A 24,844-nucleotide genomic window follows, 5' to 3' on the forward strand; every position below is an offset into this window, starting at 1 on the left:
ATTGACTATGATTGTCGTAGGGTCTACTTTCTGTCCCTAGTATTTGGCATTGTTTGTAACGCCTTTCAAAACTACTCTGGTCCCGGCACCAGATATTAGACAGTATAACTATGTATAACATATAACATAGTTAACATATAGTTAACATATAGTTAACATAGTTAATATAGTATAACATAGTTATTATAACTATGTTATTGACTAATATCTTGTTTGATTCTCATTTCTGACATTTACTATTCATCATCAATGAATTTAGTAATACATATGCAGGTCTCTTACAAAAAAAGGTATTTTACTGGAAGAAAAGAAATGTGACATTATGTTGTTTTCTTTTAATATTGTTTTCACATAATTATACTCGTGATGAACACTGGAACTTTTACAGAGCAAATAAAATCCATGCATAGAGATCCGGAATCTAACAGAGGATTCAACAGGGCCAAGAGAAAACTCACATTAATGTCTAAGTTAAACGAAGCCAGTAAATAGTTAACAAAATACTGTATCAAATATTCTAAATCTGAATTCCTGATTTTATGAAGAGAAAAAAGAATTATAGCCAGTGATTTTAAAAACTGTGTAGATCAATAAACACTTAATTAATAATTTGTATTAATGCTTAGCTGTTGTGTGTGTGTGTGTGTGTGTGTGTATTTCCATATAATCAATAACAGCTCACAGAGGTAGCTGAGACAGTGACTGTCAGAGTTTTCTTACCATAATGAGGACATGGTACACAAATTTATCTAGCATCTCTTGTTCAAGTTGATAGGACTTGAACAACAGCTCAAGACATGTAAAGCAAGTTGTTTACAAGCTCATGTATTAAATTATAAGTTGTGAGATAGTAGAATTTAAGTTATACCTTAACAGATCTGTAAAAATCCTGCAAATACTTCAAGAAGGCATCACAGAAGAAAAAAGAAATAGGATAGTCTGAAACAAAAATCTAATGACTTCTGATAGAGAAAATGAATAATTTAATTCCCAAAAGGCCATAGATATAGTCTCAGTAATACAGAAGAGGATGGGATGGGAAGGGAAGGGATCGGAAAGCATGGGATGGGAAGGGAAGGGATTGGAAGGGATGGGATGGGATGGAATGGCATGGCATGGTGGGTTCAGTCAATGAGACAATGGGACAAGTATACTACCAAGAAAGAAAAGCTGATTCTCAGACTCTGGAACAGTCCTCTAACTCTCCTTCAGAAATAAAATGACTATCAAAAGAATCCAAGGCTTTATATAACTGTGAGAATGTTAATGTATTTCACCTTATATTTTTTTTAAAAAATTAAAATACCAGAAGCAGAATAATCTACACAGAGGTTTTGACTCTGTGCTCTAAAATAAAATCTTGGATACCTGAGTATCTGTAAACCCATGAACAATAGATAGAGATAATCTAATGGTTCCTTGGTCGTGAGGAAACTGAGAATATTTAGACATGGGCTGCAAAAGCAAAGCATGTGGGCTTGATTTCAGAAAAGAAGATAAAAAACAGACTAGGGCTAAAAGAGGCTAGAATTAGAGTTCGAATCTTCATTATTCTTGGAGAAAGAGATGAGCCCAGGTTGTCCAGGAAACTAGCAGAGGCTCTCAGAATTGAATTTTCAGAGAAGTGGTGAAGGCTGAATACAATTGATCACATCGCAGAAAGGGCAGTGAGCTGAAAGGTAAAGTCTCTAATAAAATATGCTTCAGAGAGAGCATGCTGCTTCCAACCTCTGGTTCAGAGATGATGCATCCTCAACACCGCTTCAACTGATGTGAAAGAAAAGAGTAAAGATGGGGCCTTGAGACTCGATTTCCTTCAGTTTGGTGAACTGAAGGCCAAGGTTGTTACAGGTAAGAAGTGGAGTTGTGCCTATTGGTCACAGAGATAGTTCTTGTCTGTAACTCGAATGTCAAGTATCATGTAAGCAGGTAAACCACTGAAATATTGTTCCTGAATGCTAAAGTACTGCAAAGGTAGCTGACTGTATGGGTGTTTTGAGTTACACGGTTTGTTTCTGAAGCTAATGATGTGTAAATAATTTATATATGTTAAGAAAGAATATGTAAATGTCTCAAGGCAATGGTTCTCAACCTGTGGGCTGTGACCCCTTAGGGGTTGCATGTCAGATATTTACATTACAGTCCATAACAGTAGCAAAATTACAGTTATAAAGTAACAACAAAATAATTTTATGGATGAGTGTTACCACAACATGGGGAATTATGTTAAAGGGTTGTGGCATTTGGAAAGTTGAGAAACATTATTTTAAGGGATTAAAGCCATAACAGGAAAGAAAATAATCTCTAATTGAAGACATGAAATTGTGTTAGAACCCAGTACTGATAAGGGTACTAAGAAGAATTCTAAATACTAATGTTTCAGATTACTTTTCCCAGAGAGGTTCTTCTTCCAACCCAGTCAGGCCTCGTAGTTCTGAACTGAACAACTCCCCTGAATCTACCCTAATCTCTGAATATTTTAGGAAGCAGCATGTTTTCCTCCAGATTTCTCTCTCTCTCTCTCTTGCTTTTTTTATTAAATTTTTATTTTTAATATTAATTACAGTTTATCCACTTTGTATCCCAGCTGTAGCCCCATCCCTCATTCCCTCCCAACCCGACCCTCTCTCCCTCATCTCCTCCCATGCCCCTCTCTAAGTCCACTGTTAGGGGAGGTCCTCCTCTTCTTCCAGCTGACCCTGGCTTATCAGGTCTCATCAGGACTAGCTGCATTGTCCTCCTCTGTGGCCTGGTAAGACTGTTCCTTCCTCATGGGGAGGTGATCAAAGAGCCAGCCACTGAGTGCATGTCATAGACAGTCCCTGTTCCTCTAACTAGGGAACCCACATTGGAGACTGAGCTGCCATGGGCTACATCTGAGCAGGAGTTTTAGGTTATATCCAGGAATGGTCCTTGGTTGTAGTATCAGTCTCAGAAAAGAACCCTGTGTCCAGATATTTTGGTTCTGTTGCTTTCTTTGTGTAGCTCCTGCCCTCTCCAGCTCTCACTATCTCCCCCTTCTTTCTTTTTAAAGAGCATATTGCTTTTGGAAGAAAAACAAGACGAGCTTGTCTCCAGGAAGAGACATTCTCTTGTTCTAAGATTGTTAAGCCAACATTGCAATTTGACAACACACTCTTACTGCTAAGAATTAGGTACCATGTTTGGCTTTGATTCTGAAGCACTGACAAAAATGTGTTTTATGTATCTAGAAAAATAATCTTTGATATAGCTTTGCCATACTATAATTTTATATATTGCTGTCACTGCTCCAAGTCAATAAACAGAGCATATCCTAAGCCAAATAATGGATATTTCTAGAGATATTGAGAAAAGAAATACTTACCAGTTTCCATTTTCAGTGAGAAATTATTACATATTGATTATTATAGTAAGTCTATCTTGATCTAAAGGATACATTTCACCAATATAGTCCTTATTCATGAATTCTTATTTAGCAACTGTGAACATAGAGAAAAGAAAATTTATGTAACATTGATGGTTACATTTGCATAGATAAAACAACACAATGGCACACAGTGGGAAAGAGGGAGAGGGGATGGGACTGGGAGGAGATGATAGCTGGGATACAAAGTGAATAAATTGTAATAAATAATAATAATATAGAAAAAATAAAAAAACCTCTCAAGGCCATAACCTACACTTCTTACTCGAAAACTTTTGTTCAAATTCATTATATTTATCCCAAAATGGACCAGAACAAGAAGTCTCAAAATTATAAAATTAAAGAGGTGGAAAGGGTCACATAAACTAACACCAAAAAGCATCTGCAAGCTGATTTTCTATCATAACTCCTGTTCCAGGTAGCCATTGCTACATTATTTCTGCTAAGCTTCAAGCCGATAAAGACAGAAATACTCTATCTCATTCACCATTGTAAACCTCCCCCTATAATATATTGTGATCAATAAATGTGTTTGAATCAAAGAAAAAGAACATGAAGAGTGAAAACCTCTTGGCAAATCATTATTCACGTGCATGGTACAACTGGAGTCATTTCTCCTTGTGGAATCTGAACATTCAGCAGAGGCATCATTGATTGCACTCTTGTGGTGGTATGTATACATGAAACATGATGAACTTAGACTGTCATTGTGGTACACAGGTCAGATGTATTTCTCACTCCAATTCATTTTCATTGTTTTCTGCTCTGAAGCCCATATTCTTGAATTGTGTTAGTAGGATCTGGTCCATCTATCCACTACTGCAGTGTCAAGGATCAGGGAATCACAATAGCAAATGTTTTGATGATGACCATGGCATCACGGTCAATAGCAAATGGTTTGATGATTACCAATAACTTGATGCAACCACAAATGTAGCAATTCAAATACTCTTTTAGTTGAGGAACTATGTGAACTGGACACATTATTGAACACAATAAAACAATAAATTTAAATAAAATATGAAGTCTACATAGAAGATCAAAACTAGTTTTGTTGATAAAATTAATAGTGTTCAAGGAAAGAGAGCAAAAGCAGTTCGTTGGAAATTTCAGACTCTGATGAAAATTTTCTTTCTGAAATAGCTTGAAAATAAGAACATATGAGAATTCCGGACATCAGCTCATCCATACTTATGTAAAAGGGTACAGTCATAAGTCTGCCTTCAATAACAGCACTTAGGAGTCCTCAAATGTGTACGTATGCTAGTATGCTATGCATTTTGGTCCTCAGTTATTGCAGCTATCTAGCAGCAACTGACTGTATATCAGCAATATTTGGAAACTATAACTGAATTTAATGTGTTTTATACTTGTAGGGGTCCAAACATATCTTCGAAAGTCTAAAGAAGCAGGTCCTCTTCATAAGCAGTTTACCATAAAATGAAACTTAAATGGATCATAAATGAATATAAGAACTCAGAGGACTGACCATCAGCTCTCCTAAAACCCTCCACTAACCAAGGTGTGTATTGTCCTGTGTTTTCTGCTGTAAGCTTGATTCCTGCAGAGCCAAGGAACTTGTGTGTACTGTCAAATTATTATTCATCCTATTGTTACATGTTCATGGTTTGTTTTATTTTATTTCAAAAAATACTTTTCAGTCACTTCCAATGAAACTTGTTTTCTGCCTCATTCACTTATGTCCCAACACCTTTAGAATCCTGTTTTTAATGTCAACTCTTGTATGATGTCATATGCATAAATGGCAGTCTCAACTATTGGAAATAGTTTGCCATATCCAGCATAATAATGACCCCAAAATCTGAATTTTCTGCTCCCACACCCCCGCTAGTTTCAAATCTATTGTTTCTATGACCTAATAAATTGTTCTTATATTATACAAAGACAAAAATGTTGTTTATATTGCTGAAAGACATAAATTTGTCCAAAGTCTTGAATTTGACATACTTTAACTCTACTCACGCTCATGGAACATGCTACTGTTTTCATTTAATCTAGGTTAGCAAACAACTGTACTTTCTCCTTGCCCTCCCCACTGCTATTTTTGGCATCATTTACTGTTTCCTATAATTCTATTTCTGCTTATTGAATGTGTATACTCATGCATATACTTTATTCTGTATATAAATGTACTGAAATATTTCTTTACATATACAGTCCTATATGTATATATACATACTCAAGAACTGAATACAATTTTCCAGATGTCAAACCTTCTATATTACTTACAGAATTTAACCTTTTCGTGTTACATTTATACACTTAATTACGTCAACAAAATTCTACATCATGGTAGTTAATGATGTAGAAAGCAAAGAGCATTCACCTTTGGCTTGGCTCTTGAGCTGGAATTTTAGTAGACCAAAGGCTTTATTCTAAATCAATGCATTCATTTTCGTTTCATAATATTCCACTTTCTGAACTTGTACAGCATTTCTACTATGCCATCTATGAACTTTTGCACTGATTATGGGTTTGGTGACTTGTTCCCTCATATGGAAGAGAAACAATAGATGCAATTCAAGAAAGGAAAATGTAGCTTAGAGGAATGCAAGCTCAGAGCAATGTGTGTGGGTTGCAGGTCATATATTAGTCTACAGTGACCTCACTAAAGTAGATGGTGATCATTTTACAGCATATAGCATATTTTTTAAAAAATGGGAGATATGTTTATAAATAAAAACCAGAAGGAAGAAAATTTTTGAACAGCTTGTTCCAGATTCTATAGTCTGCTTATTTATAAAACATCTTGAGGCTTGTCATAGTTTTCATTTGAGCACATATAGTATTAAAGGTCATTTTCCCTGAGACTACTACATATTAACAATAAAAGTTTGTTTGAAGGAGGCATTTAAATGTACATGTGCTACATGTACTTTTGTAAACTTTTAAGTGAAAGTTAATAATATTTTCTGGACAGTAATGGAAATGCAAACAAGATAATAAGACCTAAAATCAAAATTGCTTGCAAGAATTAGATGAATCTTACCTAAATCAAGGATTTATGACAACGCAAACTAACTGTCTCAACTGTAGATAACAATGGAATATGTCACAATACAATGATTTTAACAAACACAAATAATGGAGGAATCTGTGAGTGTTTTTTTTTTTAAAGAAAATAAGCATATGTAATCCAATCTACTATAATATAATCCAGTCATCAGGTTAGCCTGCGTAATGTAATTGTTGTTCTGCAGATAGGAATGACATAAAAACAATCTTAACAGATTCTTATTAAATTTAAAAGGTATTATTGGGAGAATAAACATACTTAGTATTGGCCGTTTTCATAAGCAAGGAGAGAGCACAGACATACAATTAATTTGTTTTATTGTGTAGACTTGACTCTGGTTTCTGCTGCCATTTACGTCAATACCAACTTCTAAAATTTTTAATAACTCCATTTAACACTAAAAAAAACAAAAGAAATTTATATGAGAAAACTAGAAAAGAAGCAGATTTTAAAGAATGTCACACGAGTATAATCCCAAGACATGGGAGCCAGAGGCAGATGAATCACTGTAGAGTTATGGCCTCCATAACACGTTTAAAGGCAGTTAGTGCTAAATAGCTTGAGACAGGAGAGAGAAATAGAAAGAGGTTTAGGGCATTAGCCATGAGTCATACTGGGCAGACTGCTCAGACCCTGAATAAGCATTTAGCCAATGTAACTCATGCCTTAGTTGTACATAAAGGAATTAATGCTCAACTAAAAGGAAGCTTGATGGTGTTCAATCAGAGGATTGACCTCTTGCAGGAGCAAATTGATACCCTATGGCAAATCGCTCAACCTGGCTGTCAATGAAAGTATGCTGGACTTTGTGTCACTAGCATACAACATGAGAATTTTTTCTGCGCTGCAAATCTGTCTAAACAATTGTCGAGCTATATTTTAGGTAATTGGACTGGAGAATTCGATACTACGATGGAGCAGCTGAGAGTGGCCATTGTCACAGTAAATTCTACCGGAGTGGACGCAGGACTAGCCACAGGATTATCATCATGGATTGCTGCAGCCATGAATCATCTGAAGGAATGGGCGGGCATGGGAGTGTTAGCAGGCCTTCTGGTGTTGGTCTCCTTGGTTTGCCTGTGGTATATATGCAAGATTAGAGTCTCACAACAATGTGATGCAGCCATGATCATTCAGGCCTTTACAGCCATTGAAGCAAGACATTCTCCCCAAGCATGGTTGGATACCATAAAAAGCTAAAATGATACGCTCAGGATGCGAGGCTAAGCACTGCACTCAGGGTCAGCCGCTTTGGACCCAGAGAAGAGCATGTCTGATTGCATGCGGGTTGATGCCCCAGGTCCCGCCTCTGAGAAAAAGGTATCGGACGGGTCCGATGCTCTTTGGGTGGATGACACCTAAATGAACATCTGTACAAAGTCCCAATTTATTTCTAATATCAAAGATCAGACCTCTACTCTTGCCTGATGCGTCTAAAACAAAAAGGGGGAACTGTAGAGAGCTGCAGAATGCTATGCCTTAAAGATGGAGCTGGTTTCCGCCTTCCACCTTCCGATGGTGAGTGCTCTCTGTCAGGAACAACTCCACATTTGGCTAAGGCCGAGGATCTGGCTTGCTTCCATGTATGTGGACCTATCTGCATTGCCCCTGTGGCACGCCTGGGTTGGCTACCCAGAGGCTATTTAAGCTGTGGGCTGGCTTTCCCCGGGGTCCGAGAATTGTTCAATGTTCCTGAATAAACTGCATTGAAAAAAAAAAAAAAAGAAAGAGGTTTAGGAGCCTGAAAAGGTAACTCACTTGATTCAGTGCTTACAGAACAAAAATTAGGATATAGATTATTTCCTATATCCATGTAACTAGTCAAGCCAGAATAGTACCTATAATCCTACAGCAGATATGATAAAACAAGATCCCTAGTACTCAATGTCCTCTCAGAGGAGAAGGATCACTGAAATAGAGGTTCAGGGAGAGACTGTCTCAAAAAAAAAAAAAAAAGTTAGACTGCAAGTGAAGGAGAAACCACCAAACATCATCTCTTATATCCACATGAGTGCCCACATAAGTACAGGTGACTTTTTACACACACACACAGACACAGGAGAAATATTAACAGTAACTTCATAAAACAAGAATAATTTAAATTTCTGTGATTTTGTATGAAGATTCCCAGCCAAGGTAATTATTATGTGTAAGCTGAGCTGAATATAGGCGAAGAGAATATGAGGTGAACAATTCTTCAAGGCCTTCGTACAGCCTGAACCTTCATTTGTGAAATAGAAACACTTTATCAACACAATTTCTCTTTCCTTCCTTTGTTTCTTCCATCAATCTGAACTTCTCATGGAGTTTCCCTTTTCCTGCATCCTATCTAATTCACGACAATCAAGGCTGTGTCTCCTGACAGAACTGCGTTTTGAAAGCAGGGATTCTTTTTCATTTACTCAAGCTGCCTCACAAAGCCTTGGTCATATTTCAATTTCAATACATGTTTGTTGAGTAAAAATGAATAGCCGTAGTTTTGTCTCTTTATAATCATGAAACATGGGTTATAAAGGATATTGTTCTACATGGCTTTCCTCAAGGAGAAAATGTTTGCTTACAAATACATATATATATATATATATATATATATATATATATGTAGCTGCAATAGAAGAGGTAAACAGAGAGAGTTTTTCTCCAGAAGAGGAATATTGAAACAGAGCAGTTTCTCAGTAAGTGAGCTAGACCCAGAAGCTAGGCATGCTAACCACACTTCCAAAGACCAATTTCAGTTTTTTGTTGTTGTTGTTGTTACTGAGAAGGCACTTAAGAATATACTCATATCTCACAAACATCAGACATATTCTGTGTAAACACTGAGAAGAACAATACGAGGGGGAGAGAGACAAAGAAAGACAAAGAGAGACTGTGAAAGGCAGGGAAGGTTACAATATTTTTTTAGCTAAATACAGTGCTAACCAACCAATGTAATTTCAATTAGGGGTAAAATTACTCAGAAGCTCCATGCCTCATGTGTCTGGTGGAAGCAAGCCACCAACAGAGCTGCAAAGTCTCTTGGAGTTTTGATGAGAACTCATTCTCTTTTTAAACATCATTAAGAGTTCAGCATGGGAGCGTTAGCAGGCCTTCTGGTGTTGGTCACCTTGGTTTGCCTGTGGTATATATGCAAGATTAGAGTCTCACAACAGCGTAATGCAGCCATGACCATTCAGGCCTTTACAGCCATTGAAGCAGGACAGTCTCCCCAAGCATGGTTGGATACCATAAAAAGCTAAAATGTTACGCTCAGGATGCGAGGCTAAGCACTGCACTCAGGGTCAGCCGCTTTGGACCCAGAGAAGAGCATGTCTGGTTGCATGCGGGTTGATGCCCCAGGTCCCGCCTCTGAGAAAAAGGTATCAGACGGGTCTGATGCTCTTTGGGTGGGTGACACCTAAATGAACATCAGTACAAAGTCCCAATTTATTTCTAATATCAGAGATCAGACCTCTACTCTTGCCTGATGCGTCCAAAACAAAAAGGGGGAACTGTAGAGAGCTGCGTAATGCCACGCCTGAAAGATGGAGCTGGTTTCCGCCTTCCACCTTCCCGATGGTGAGTGCTCTCTGTCACAAACAACTCCACATTTGGCTAAGGCTGAGGATCTGGCTTGCTTCCATGTATGTGGACCTATCTGCATTGCCCACGTGGCATGCTGAGGTTGGCTACCCAGAAGCTATTTAAAGTGGGCTGGCTTTCCCCAGGGTCAGATGATTGTTCAAGGTTCCTGAATAAACTGCATTGAAAAAAAAAAAAAAAGAATAAAATTCTCTGGAGCATACCTCCAAAAAAAGAGTTCAGCAGAATGATGTAGCCTTCAAGGACAAGGACAAAGTTAGACTAAGAAGGGTAACATAGCCATGCATTTTATCAGTTTAATTATTAATAGTGAAATTAGAAAAGAAAAGAATTGGCAGTTTGGTAAGCATATTAATTGAACACCCTCAGTTCATTTTCCATATGAATATTTTGCAGCCTTTAAGGCAAATACATTCCTGAAGAATAATGGACTCAACTGAACAACAACGAAAAACTGAATATAAACTGAAAAATCTTTTATAAAAGGAAAATTTTGCTGGAAAGTGAATATTGACACTGCACAAAAAAAAAAAAAAAAAAAAAACCTTGGAGAAAAAAACGTGGAGAAAAAAAAACCTTCAGGTGGATGTGCTGTCAGAAGACAGAAAACTTCTGTTATACCCTTGGTGTGTCTGTGTCTGTGACACTCCAACAAAATAATTTCTCTATCTTCATCGTCAGAATATTTTGACTATTAGTTTTGACATGTTGTCTTTGTAAGACTAAACATTGTGCGAAAACTTCAGATATTTAATTACATAAGAAATCTACCTAAATTTAATAACAATGATTACTAATCCTAATTCTTTAAGTAATAGCAAAATTACTAAACATTTCATGCAATGGATCTAATGCCGAATTTGTTTATACATTATTTTTGTTTCATCAAAATTGTTTGTGTCTTCAAAGATGAGGTTTGTGATGGCGGAAACTGGGGCTAAGCATAGTGCTAAAGAAATTACACTCTTAGAAAAAGATGAAACTAAGATTCTAACTGATGCCATTAGGCTACGAGACCTGTTTTGAAGCCACTAGATTCTGTCCACAACAGTGATCAGTGGACAGCATCATCTCAGATTATTTTGGTTTGTGCTGTTCCTTTTACGGGCTGTCTGCAGAGCAGCTGCAGCACACATCTTGCTTGGCTGAGACCTGACAGCATCTCTAATCCTTATCTCTGTTTAGTCACTAAGGCAAAAGGGAAGAACAATGCCATCTGGAACTGGCCTTCAGATTACTCGAGGAAACTTGGGAGGTACAGAGCCGTATCACAGATAGCAGAAAGAGTAGCAAGCAACGCCTCAGGGAGATGCTGGCAGCAAGACTGACAGGGACACATGCAGAACTGAGAAGATATAATCTTAGCAAGACATGGTAGTCTGTTCCTATAGAACATAGTGCAAGGTTCTTATTCTGAGTTTTAAGGTTGTGCTATTCACATGCATGGAAGGATCTTGAGACAGAAGAGAAGGTTTGTACATAGTTCATTCTAAGTGAAAACATCATAGGCTGACATCAACTGCACAAGAATGCCTTACAGCAGTCACTAGAGCTTGAGACAGAGGATGCTTGACTCCACACAAAAATGATTGGCCATGGAAAAACAGATTATTCTAATGAATGTTCATGCTTATCTAAATGTAATGCTAGAGAGAAAAGTAGCTCACTGTGCAGTGTACCATATTTTAATTTCCAGAATCAAAGTATTCTAAATGCTACTAAATGCATGTGGAAAGAAGAGACAGACAAGACATGGAATGAAGAGTATAATGGAATGAAGCTTATATAAGGATGACAAAATTCAGTAATGGGATTCAAATTATTGCATAAAAGTTAAATGTATTTTTAAAGATCTGAAAAAATAAATTCATGAAGTTCATCAAGGACTTAGAAGAATTACATTTTTCAATTTGTTTAAATTATTTCTCTTTTTTTTTCTTATTTCTCTTTTTTGTCGTTGACTTTTTTCTATAATTATTTATTCACTTTGTATTCCTGCGGTAGCCCCCTTCCTCACCTTCTCAAGTCCCTACTCTCCCCCATCAATTCATTTAATTTTCAAAATCCTGCTCAGTGCATTATTGTAAAAGATTACCTAGAAAAAATATACATACCATTTTTTTAACTTTTTCTTAGTCTGACCAACTTACATGTCAAGTAAGAAGTAGCAATACTTCCTCCACTGTGACATGTACTAACAACACCTCACTGAGGTGAAGGGCACTGCAGCCAGGGTGAAATACGTTTCCAGATGGCTCCTGAAGTGTGATTTGAAGGAGGTTCCCAAAACTCTCTCCCACACTGGCCTGCTGTAATACCAACATATCCACCCACCTGATCAGAAATCAGACAATTCATGCCTTTTCTTTGCTTTATATGATAAATGTGTTATCTACTATTAGAGTGCACAGATGTTCTGTGGGTTGCAAGGTAGGCCTGATAATTACTACTTCTTTGCCCACAGTGATACACATAAAATTCACTGCCCATCTCACTAGGAAACCTCTTTCTCCATCTCTTTGTCTCTCTCTCTCTGTATGTGTGTGTCTCTGTGTTTATCTCTATATCTCTGATATATAATATAGACTAAAAGACAGAAGAGGGATTAGATGTCAAAGTAGAACAGTAGGTTATTGGACTACTGTGAGATTCCAAAATTAATTTATTTCACTGCCATGAAAATAATCAGACAAAAACACAAAAGAGTTATGTGGCCTGTCTACCTCTGATGTCAATGTTTGAATTAGAAGCCAAATAGGTTATTTTTTTGTATCTGAGCTTGTGATGCACCAGATATATTAAAGTCATATAATGAAAAGGTAAAATGGCTTTGCAAAGTTGACTCAGAGTGAGGCTCTTAGAAGAATAAATAGAGCAGGGCTTCAAGGTGGGGACTAAGATAAATACAAAAGCCCCAAAGAAAGTGAAATCCCATTCCAAGAGAAATTCTGCAGCTTAGGTTTCTATGAAGAAAGAGCAAACTAGACATAGTCAATATTTGTCTTTAATGTAATTATGCCTTTATGCCTATTATTTAATCTTTACTTGAACTATCAATTCCTTGATACATTTTAAATATTTTATCATCCAACATTTTATTGTAACTTTGTACAACAAACACAATATTGTAAAATGTTTCTTGCATTAATATTTTAATAAATTACCAAATAACAAATGACCTTAATTTTATCACTAAAAACATCAATGTTAAGTAGTAATTGATGACAATTAAAAGAAAAGGACTGTATTAGTGCTCATTATTGTGGGTGAATATATAGTTTTCCTAAAATATCTTAAGTGTTATAAGTGCTATTAAATATTCTAGGAATTTACCAGAACTTCAAAATAGTGATACAAAATAGCCTACATTATTCAGATTGCAGTAAATTGTGTTCATTGTTTACATTGCACTATTGTTTTCCCTGCATGGTACTGTATAAAGCTAGCTAAATGGAAAAATAATTCATGGATTTTTTTTAATTAATGAATATTTTATAATTCTTATTTTTTAATATTAATCACAGGTTATTTACTTTGTATCCCATCTGTAGGCCCCTCCATTCCCTCCCAATCTCACCCTCCCTCCCCAACCTCCTCCCTGTCCCTTTCCAAGTCCACAGATAGGGGACTCCTCCTCTTCCATCTGACCCTAGCTTATCAGCTATCTTCAGGACTTGCTGCAAAGTCCTCCTCTGTGGCCTAGCAAGGCTGCTCCTCCCTCGGGGGATGGGTACAGTCAAAGAGCCAGCCACTGAGTTCATGTCAGAGATAGTCCCTGTTCCCCTTATTAGGTATTGGTTTTCATAATGAGTTGCAAAAGAACAATAAAAATTTTGGTAAAATATAATATGTCTCAATGAATTTTTGTTTCAGTCTTTTCGATGTTAGTGACTTCTCGGCACAGTGTCTTTGATATCTTAGTTGAAACACTAACTTATTTCTGGTTTGTGACATGACAAAGAAATGTCATGTGTTGCTGTGCTGCAAATTATCTTCTAAACTTTTCAATGAGAATTAATCCAAAACAATTAGTGGTGTGCACAGTTTTATATTTGAAGAAATATTTGAAGAAATGGTAATTAGGGACTAAGACAGTGTACAAAATGGAATTTTTATAGAGAATCCAAATGAAAATCAAAGTAAGTTCTGATTAAACTTAACCAGGCAAGAAACTGCATATTACCTGTATTCCAATTATATATGGCAAATGGATACATGACAAGTTTCATTTCCAATTCTGTTTATGTCAGAATGGCCCTTTAGTGCTGAAGATAAAATTACCAGACCTCAAGCACACAATCACACTTTACAGCTAGATGAAAATTTAGCAAACTTAGCTCCAAACACAACTGTTACTCAGATGTCAACTGTTGTGTCTGGATTGTTCAAAGTGCATCTTTTCTCCTTTGTAATTACGTATAGATCACAGACAACACAGATCACAGGCAGCGGATGACAAATCCCTTATGTAAACCTTGCGTGTCAGGTGTCAGTCAAGTTTAAGAAAATTGGTTTTGATACCTTGGCTAGTCTGTTCTTAGGACTTAATACATGATTATGAAAGAGAAATTAAATGTTTCTCAGTGAACTTTCTCATCTCTTTATATACACCTCTGTTTTTTGCATGGCATGCTTGTTTCCTAAAAGTTGACCTATGTGAGTTTCCCAAACACAATTAGACTCTAATTAGGCATCATTTTCTGATTACTATTAAATTGCAGACCTCCTTTAAAATAAAAAATAAAAAAACAAAAATAATATTAAATTATGCTTATAGTGTCAGTGTTACAAATCCACTGACATAAAAATGTTGATGATGAAACATGCTGTTCATTTAGAGCAAATAAGGTACTTTTAAAAAACAAGTAAAACTGTACTATTATTAAAAGAGAACTTCATACAAAACAGAAGCCTCAAGTGCAATACTATGAAGGAATATATATGTATATACATATATATATATACACATATATATGTATATACATATATGTAACATGTATATGGTACTTTATAATTTAATACTTATTTTTGTTCAAAGAACTTTAAATACACTTTCCTTAAGCTGCATTTTAATCCACACCAAAATTTTGTAGATCATTTAATAAAATTACTGACAGATGTTGTTTTTTAAAAATACCATGTCAAACTCCCTTCCACATTAGCACACACCACCATACACACAGATAAGCATGCCTTATAGCCATGAGGCAAAACGCCATTTAGAGTTTAGATAAGGGATCAAGAGGGACATCAACCCACAGGCCCTGGTATCATTCCCTAGAAATACAGATTCTTGGAAAGAAAATTACTTATTAAAACTTAGTTTAGAATAGTTCACTTGGGGTTACTTTTTGATTTATCCATTGCTGGATTTTAATTCACAGGTAAATTTATTGAAAAGAATAATGTTTGTTTTTCTTGGATTAATATGCTTTCTTTGCATGCCACCATTAAAGAATCTGGTACAAAGAAAGAAAAAGGTCCTTTTTCATTAAAGGACTTGGGGGGTGAATGATGTAAATCTATCTGCAATTCCCTTGTCTTTCGTGATATATAACCATATCTCTTTCACATTGGAAGTACTAATGAAGTTAGGAATAGCTTTGCCACTCCACTCTTTGACATAAGCATGTTCCTCAAGTGTTTATTTAGTACTCAAAATCCAGAAAATAAATAAGACAATTTTCTTTGGGAACGTGAGCAAAGGTGAAAGCATTTACATACATTGCTTGCAATGTAATTTTATGATACACAAAAAAAAGCATATAAGGCCAGTTGTGACAGTTATGAGAATAGCCTCACAATGAGGTAAGAGCAGGGAGAATTTTAGTTTGTTTTATTTGTTTTCTCTTGCAGAAGTCGGATTAAACCATACACTTTAAGGGGAGAGGCATTCTAATGGTGTCTAATGGATGCTCGTGAGAGCAACACTCTGCTGCTCACGTGTGACCCATTTTACCTGGTATTTGGTGGCAAAGGGTGGAAAGGGCTGAATAATCAGGGAAGAAAAAAACTCAGGCAAAGAGTGTTCGTGGCCCTTTACTTTCACTAACGTTGGTTTGTAACAATTGAAGAAATAGCTACATGACAAAAATGAACAGAAGAAAACAGTCAAACGAGACCTCTCGCACTGGTTATGATTTAGCAATGGTGCACTGATTTACATTTTCATAGCAGTAACTGCCCTAATTTATCTCTAGGTGCATTTATTTCTGACAAGCTAATTTAAATGATAGTGTTATTTTTATGAATTTTATCTATAGAATTATGTTTCTTTATTTGTTGTTTCTGTAGTTTACCAAGTATTTAGAATTTTAAGTAGTTTTGTTGTAACCTACTTTGTTTGCATATTAGACTAACGTTCACAAGCCTAATTATTCTGGCTCGCTAGCGTGATTATGTGTGTGGATGCTGTGTTTGCCCCTACCATTTTCCATATGCTCTGCCTCACCAACACTGCCATCCGGCGTGGTCCTTTCATAGTTGTCCTCTGGGAGTGGAAGGGCACCCAGTCTTGGCCCTGATGAACTCTTACTGCTTGGTGTTTCTGACTCCTCCAGCCCGCTGTCATAGCAACTCTGCAGTGACCCCTGATGTGGGTCCTGAGGCTGACTCACAACAGAAAACGTCACTCTACGAAATGGCTGTAAAAGAAAAGATTCTGGATGTCACTAAGATATAAGACTGTAAATTATCTTATTTCATAAAATACATAAATTACATACTTAACAATCTATAGACAATAATTCAATACAAAATAAACAGATTGAAATATATTTGGATTACTTAAAAGTCTACAGACACTAATTCACCATAAAATGATTAAAGATATATATTTGGATAACTACATATTATCTAAGACAAAGCCTAGAGTTTATATTTTATATTGGAAACAAAAATCTCCTTTTATGAAACAGAGGTAAGAAAAAAAAAGCTATTTTATCCAAACATTCATTGAAATTGAGCAGAACTGTCTTACATATTCAGTCCTTTTCTACTGAGTAGTCAGTAATTTGTGGAGGAAATAAAATGCTAATTCAATCCATTGTGAGAAGACATTATCTCAATAGTTTACCCAAATGACATAATGCATTCAAATGGAGTCCATAGGAAATAGACTTTCAGCATGTGTTTGCTGCCTTTCTCCTACAAACAGTGACGCTCATAAATGATAATTTGGATGTGGTATTAGGAAATCTCAAACTACTTATTAATTAGTTCTGTTAAAACATTTATTTAAAATTGTAAGATCCATAGTAAGATGGCCCGAAAGACTTTCTACAACCCATGAATGGAAAATAAAGCAAAAGACTTAACTACATGTGTTCACCATAGTTGTAGTTCATTTAAACACAGTAAAGTCAGGTATAGTATTCATTTTATTAGAAGTCCTATAAAACTACCCAACTATAGCCAATGAGTACCTGTGACAATGACTGATTATATCTATTGTTCATGAGATGTGAATGGTATCTTAGTTACATAACAACATGAAAATAAATTCATGTTTATTGTGGGAACAAACTAATGTTGCACCATTCAGAGAGCAAACCAACACATTAAGGGTATACACGGTATTGGTGATATGACATGTAATACACACACACACACACACACACACACACACACTCTAAAGGTCCCTTGGTAGCTGTCTGAAATTCTTAATAATAGTTACAGACATTAACTTCTGATGAATTTGAACAAGACACAGTGTACACAATTATTATCCTTATAACCCACACTGTTCCTTACCAGCACAGAGTTTAAATTTACAGTTGCCAAAACAAAGTACACATTTGAGAACCTTTTCTGAATGCTTATAGCTTGAAAGCTCACGTTACAAATCACTAATCATAACCATGAGCAATAGGACTGTAGAATTCTAAGAATTATCTGCACGTGGTAGGTTAGTAATGAGAAAGTTAAGAATTGTGACATTTGCACCTAATTCATAAGTTGGCTTTGTTAAAGACAAATATGTGCTTACACAAATCTCTCTCTTATTCTGTTACTGAAAAAAAGATTTACTGCAAACCTGTACATTGCTGATATTTCCGCTACTATATCATCTTTTATAAGATTAATAGGAACATACAGTCTATGCAAAATATTTGTCATCCTAGTTCAAGCTCCTGATATTGGTGCACATCACCTACTATTATGGTCTTTATACCATTTCATGGAACTGGGACAGCAGTATGGAAAATGGTTACACAATATTTCAGTGTAGACAATATGTACACAATGGGACCAAACTCACTAACAAAAATTCTAGAGACATGGTCCTTACTTCACAAAAGATTTTTAATCTATTTTAAGTTAACATGATCATTAAATTTGCAACATTGTAGTGAGAAATCATTTTTTGTTTATCTCACTTTTTATTTCTGTTTGTATTATATCCCGCTTGCCATTATCAGGTGGCCACAGAGTATCTGGAATTGTCTCAGGAATTTGGTCTCTCTTTGAAAATGACACTCCTTCAGTTCTCTTAAAGCTACCATGTTCTACTAAGCAAACACTACTGAGCAGAGGAATAGTATTGATAGGAAATACAAAGGCCTTGCAATGGGTTAAAAGTATTTACCTATAAAAAGAAAATGAATGGTTAAATGATATTCCTAATTCTAATTTAATGACTCTCAGGACTTTTTAGGATCAGTTTCAACTATAAATAGAAAATACTTCAAAATGAACACAGAAACACATAAGCTATATTACTTAACACAGAATGGAAAATATGAGAAATAATGCAAAAATGGTATGTCATTTTGTTATAAAACACAGAGTAACATTTGGGTAAAGGTAGTAACCTCAAAATCTGGCTGAGTTCTTCCTTCTCCCCAAAGTAGCACTACAATGACAGGGAGAAGGTCTACACTTCTAATAAAAAAGTGCCAAAAATAAATATGATAATTCCACAATGGATTATATGATTGTCATGAAGTTAGCATTTCATTTTCTTGATTTCCTACCCCATTCTGATTGTGAATTTTGATTTCCATAACGTATTTTAGAAGAACATTAGAATTTTCAAATACGAAGTACTTAAGCAAGTGCTCAGTTCATCAGCTTCTTTTTTTTATATAAAAGTTGTTTTGCTTAGTTTCTAAATGAATGCAAATATTATTCACATTAAAACTCAAAATGAAAAGTATCACACATTGAATGAGAACACACACACCAATCATTTGATCTATATAGTTAGAATTCTGTAATTCTGCAAATTCAACACTCTATCATTCTATGTTGCACTATGTTTTATATTTCAAGTGTAAAATCCACTGTGGGGATGTTTTAAGCAGGTAATAAGAACAAAGTTAGTGTCAGAGCTTCAATGAAGTATTGATGTGAAGGATAATGTCCAACTCTAATAGTATAATGAGTCACAAATACTCAGTATGGCAAATATATAGAGAGGTAGAAGAGAGGGAGGAAGGCAAAAATATACGAGGAGGCAGGATCCAGAGATTAATGTAGCATCCAGCATTAGATTGAATCCAGTGAGAAGATCATTACATACTATAACAAGGATTATAACACAAAAGTATGTCAACTCCAGATTAAAAAATATGGACTAAGTAGCGATGTAGACTGTATATCAACTTCCTGACAAAACTATATTGTGGGCAAGCACAATTGCTGTGCTGTTTTCCCTACTGATGATACAAAGTAGAGTATAGTAAGTGCTGATCCTGATCCACAAAACTCAGTTAGCTGGAAAACTTGTAAATGATGAAATGGCACTATCTATGACAGCATAAACTACATAAATCAGCATTAAGGATAAGCTGCTCTAACTACCAGCTGAGTCCCCCACAGTGTTTATAAATCCCAGAATCAATTATAGCCATGTTCACTTCTCTCTCGGAGCACAAAAGCATGAATCTGAAGTCATTCAAACTCATACACATTGGGCATGAGAAACATTTACCCCAAGGAAAGGCTAAAAAGAAGTACCAGCATTGATAATGGACAGTGTAGTCTGTGCAGCTGAATGGAAGTGGTCATTAATATGTCACGCTTCATTGATTCACTATAGATATTGCATTTATTTGGTATGCAATATCTTCCAGGGCTTTAAAAATGGAATACAGTGAAGACGTTTACAAGTATATATATATATATATATATATATATATATATATATGCTTCCAATGAAATGCAAATAGGAGAAGACACATTTTAACATGCTTGGAAATTTAAACAGGCCTTTGGAACAAGGTGTTTATGATTTAAGACACAGTAGAGGAGCAATTAGGAATTACCCAGTAGGGAAGAAGAATGATTAAATAAAGAAACTGAGGAAAAAAGTCTGATCGCTTTTGAAAACCCTAAGACATAAGTTTCAAAACAAATGACTCCATGCTCAAAAATGTGTGATCCTCTTTTTGTTAATCTAAACCATGGGGAACAAGAATGAAAGGGAGAAAGGAGAAAAAAATGAAAGCACTTAACAGTAATTTTTTCACCGTATTTATATATTTATATTAATTAGAGTTTATTCACTTTGTATCCCAGCTGTAGCCTCTCCCTATTACTCTCCCAATCCCACTCTCCCTCCCTCATCTCCTCTCATACTCTTCCTCTATTCCACTGATAGGGGACGTCCTCCTCCCCTTCCATCTGACCCTAGTTTATCAGGTCTCATCAGGACTGGCCTATAGGATAAACCTACTAAAAATTGGTACCAATTTTTATTGGCAGAGAACAATGTTCATGTTAAGGTGATTTTTTAAAACTTATTGATTTACTTATGATTTATTTACTGTGTATCCCATCTGTAGGCCCCTCCCTCATCTCCTCCCAGTCCCAGCCACCCTCCCTGTTCTCCCCCTATGTCCCTTTGCTAATATTCAAGCACAACTCGGTGTTCAACAACAGAAGTTGCAAGGAGAATGAAAGAGCTCAGTTACTGATAAATTGACTAAAACAGAGAATTATATTCAAAAGATCCACAAAAGGACAATGAATTTCTTACATGGGTACCTGTAAATGTGTATATACATTTTAAATAAGAAAAAAATACATTAAAAATAACAGAAAGAGAAAAGTAAATATCTCAAAATTCCCTACAGCTTTTCTTTGTGACCTTGAAGCCCTTAGCTGACCTTTTCTTCTTATGCCTTAGGCCCAGGGTCTGTAAAGTAGAGATAATAATATGTGTCCCTTAATTCTGGAGGAATTAATGAGATGGCTTTTAAAAAGAGCCTTAAGCTCCCTCAGAGAGACATCCTATAAAAGGTACCATACCTCAGGCCACTGCTAAATAGCCGGAGTTATCTACCATCACTTTAGTCTTTTCTTTTTTCTCCTTAAGGAAAATATAGAGCTAGCTCAGGGATTCTCAAAGCATCTCTGTAGAAGTTCTAAAGTCCATATAAAATTCCAGATCTAGTTTATTGCCCCAAACCACAAAGTATTTATAAATTAATAATGTATATACAACGGCAACCAAATATTTCAAGAGATACTGTGATTGTATCCTTCACTAAACACAAACATTTTGGTAGCCAATTAACTTATAAAGGCATTTTTCAGCTACCTATGGGCTCCAGTACTTATACCCTGGAAGCTGTACTTGAGGTTCCAATGGTAAGGACTTCCCACGATGCTAGAAAAGCGGCCAAAAGTACATTCAAAGTCCAGGTGTGATGCTGTCTGGAATCATGATGCTGCTTGTCCTCTCTTCAACTCCTAGGTGACTAACCTCATTAACGTTGTTTTAAAAGGGCTGCAGACCGGTACCCTGCCTGCTGCACTCCTTCCTACTTCATTCACTTGTTTTCTGCTGTCACATAGGGGCAGTCCTCTCTTTGCCTTGTTTGTTGGTCTCCTGTCAGGGACCTTGAGAGGGCGACCTCTTCTTCCCCCACCGCTTCTGGTTTGGAAATAGGAATCCACAATCCACAGGCAGCTATGTATCTTTACAGTCATCACTTGCATATGACATTAATTCTATGAACTTAAAAAGACAAACACAGAGTCTAATCATTGCTAATACGTAAGATATCCTGCTTAAGTTTTCCTTGTCAGAAATTTGATGTATCATTTTGAGGAAATGATACGAATGAATATTTAAAAACATGTATACTATAAGTTTATTTTATCATTGTAAATTGCTTGAACAATTTTAAATAATCTATCAAATCTAAAAAATATTTATGATATTTCATAAGCATGTATAAATGTTTTTACCTGAATTCTTTATGAGCAAAATATTTGAAAATGAAACCTACAGAATGAAAATGCATATTTCTTTTCTAAAATGGAGATCAATTGGAGGAAAATAAAGAGAAGATTGAAGTTTAGTAAGTCCTGTCTTCTACACATACTTCGGCGTGAAGAAGTAAGTGCAACAGGGAGTTAAGAGTGCAGACACTTTCCCATTAGAGTCTGTTTTTGTAACTAGTGACAATACCTTTATGGGAATTTTATTTGCAAGAGGATGGGCCCCTCAGGATGCCATATATTGGAAAGCACCTCAGGTTAAATCTTTTCCTTATTGAATACTGCTGTGTCTAACAGACAACTTTATTGGGAACTTTAAATCTGCACCTTCCCTTTTAGCTTCAGTAGTTTCTCCATAAATTGTCTCCTTATCTGGAACTCACATACAGCTGTCTCTGTCACATCAATTATTTCTGAATGGGCTGAAAGGCTTTTTTTTATATATAATTTTTTCCAATTCACTTAGTTATGTCCATCAAACAGACTTCTAATGACTCTTTGACAGTCATAAAGCATTGACACAGTCACAAGGAGGCTCTTGCCATTGGAGGAGGGCTGCATTCTACGTTAAAAGCAGCACTCTCTAATGCTGGGAGACCTTTCCCTGCAAATGAACACATGTTTGATGAATCTGCAAACATTCTCAGCCTGTGTCAGTGCTACTGAACAAACATACCTGGCATTCTATAGTGCATTAGTGGTAGGATATTTGGCAGAACCCTCAAACAAACTTTAATCAGACCTTTAAACTTTTTAGGGGTACCTTCACATACTGGAGTCTCAACATTCCTCCATAGTTGAAAATGCCGGTCCTTCTTTCATGTCAATAGATGAAAGGACACTCAGAAACTCATGTCAAGACATGTGGATTAGTTAATTACAGCGCTAATTTGAGGAAGGTTAAACAGCTATCTCTCCACTGCTGTGCAGTCCTGGATTTGACACTGGGGCTTGTGTATGCACTTGACGGATGAGGAAGCTAGAGGCATGCCCTCAGTTCTACAGATCAGGGCTACTTACTACAAAAGAACATTGACTCTAGAGCTGACACATGGATCCTCCTACCAGAAAATGCACTCTTTCTTTCTTATCTGTTATTTCTACTCAGGCTCTTTCCATATGCATCATATTTACATTGTGATTTTACCAATTAGAAAAAAAAATACTCTATTTCAAAGTGAAAACGCACTGCAAGAACCACTTACTCTGAAGATGCAAGCTGGCCACTTAATAAGCAAGGTTGAAACTTCTTGACAAAAGTTGTCAAACTTATAGAAAAAACTCTTAGAAAAACAAATGTTCTAGAGCACAGTGCTCTAGAACATTGTGCTGCTGTATTACGGGCAATATTGACTGATGCATTTTTTACCATTTCTTACTGGTTCCTTTTTAATCTAGTCCACAGTTCTGGCAAACCTTTTTCACAAAGGGACAGAATATAAACATTTCTGGCTCTGTGAGTCTTAGATCTCTGCTGCAGTTACCCAGCCCAGGAGCTGTGATGTGAAATGGCCATAGAACACACAAAAGTGCAAGGACAACCGTGTCCTGAGGAGACTTTATTTAGGAACACAGCATGAGATTCTGATGTTTTTACTACATATAATGTTATTGTTGTTACTTTTCAATATTTACATCTATAAAGAAAAAAATCAATCCTATCTGGCTGTCTATTCAAAAAGAGGCAGACGGCAAGATTTGGCTTGTATTCCTCGTTCTGATATGATCCAAATACAAGGTGCCACGCAAAGATGTCCTGAAAAATTAGAGCCAGTTATTCAAAAAGGTTTTTTCCAGTTAGTGGGTTGCTTGGATGCTCCATTTCAGAGACTTGCTGCTAAGCCTTGAGCTGCAAAAGTGTTTTATTCATTATGAATAGCTTAAAATACTGGCACTCAGAAATAAAATCACACAGATAATTTGTTTTTCTCATTGTTATTTACTATGGAAACAAGACTATCTCCCACCTTCCCCTTCTAAGACCCAGGCAACATAAAAAATGAGGGGATAGCAATATGAAGAGAATATGAAAGCAATATGAATAAAAGAGAATATGATAGAAATATGAAGAGAAGAGCTAGAGAATGAGCAGGAGTGTAATGAAATGCCATCTTGTAGATGTGACATAGGAGACGTAATCATGAACATACTTCAGCTACGGTGACAGCAAAGTCCTACACAAAACAATATGACATAGAGGTTGGAGGGGAACAAGTTACAAAAACTTTTAAGAATGAGATAAAGATAAAAAGGGGTAACATGTTGAATATCTTCACAATACATTGTATGCATGTATGAAATTGTCAAAAATTAAACTAAAATCTTAAAGGAAACTAAGTTAAAATAAAACAGCTCTTCTTCACAACTGGGTGGAATGCAAAGTTTCTTTTGCAAACTATGAATAAGTTATGTTGGTGCTTTCTTTAGACAAGAAGTCAAAACAAAAACAAATGAACAACAACAAAATAGTATAGACACTTCATTTATCCTCTTTCCCACCTCTGCAGCAAGAAGAAAACACAGACTCATAACGCGAATATCTTTAGACATAACTTCCTTCAGCACAGATATTTTCACCTTCTGAAAGA

At 36.0% G+C, this 24,844-nt stretch overlaps 1 protein-coding gene across 11 annotated transcripts in view; it reads right to left on the minus strand.

Annotated features, from left to right (window-relative positions):
* Positions 1-24,844, minus strand: part of Pcdh7 (protocadherin 7) — a 441,342-nt gene that overhangs the window by 213,166 nt on the left and 203,332 nt on the right. For 5 of the 11 annotated variants that reach the window (XM_060365297.1, XM_060365301.1, XM_060365306.1 and 2 more), the window contains exon 2: positions 16,453-16,669. The exons of 1 other annotated variant lie outside the window; for it this stretch is intronic. In XM_060365297.1, coding sequence (XP_060221280.1) covers positions 16,453-16,669 — 217 coding nt within the window. Of the gene's footprint in view, positions 1-8,067; positions 8,145-16,452; positions 16,670-24,844 lie in introns of those variants that run through there. 5 more of the 11 variants (XM_060365298.1, XM_060365303.1, XM_060365304.1 and 2 more) reach the window with 3 other exon arrangements.

This window comes from Meriones unguiculatus, chromosome 12 (assembly GCF_030254825.1).
Source record: "Meriones unguiculatus strain TT.TT164.6M chromosome 12, Bangor_MerUng_6.1, whole genome shotgun sequence".
NCBI classification, from domain to species: domain Eukaryota; kingdom Metazoa; phylum Chordata; class Mammalia; order Rodentia; family Muridae; genus Meriones; species Meriones unguiculatus.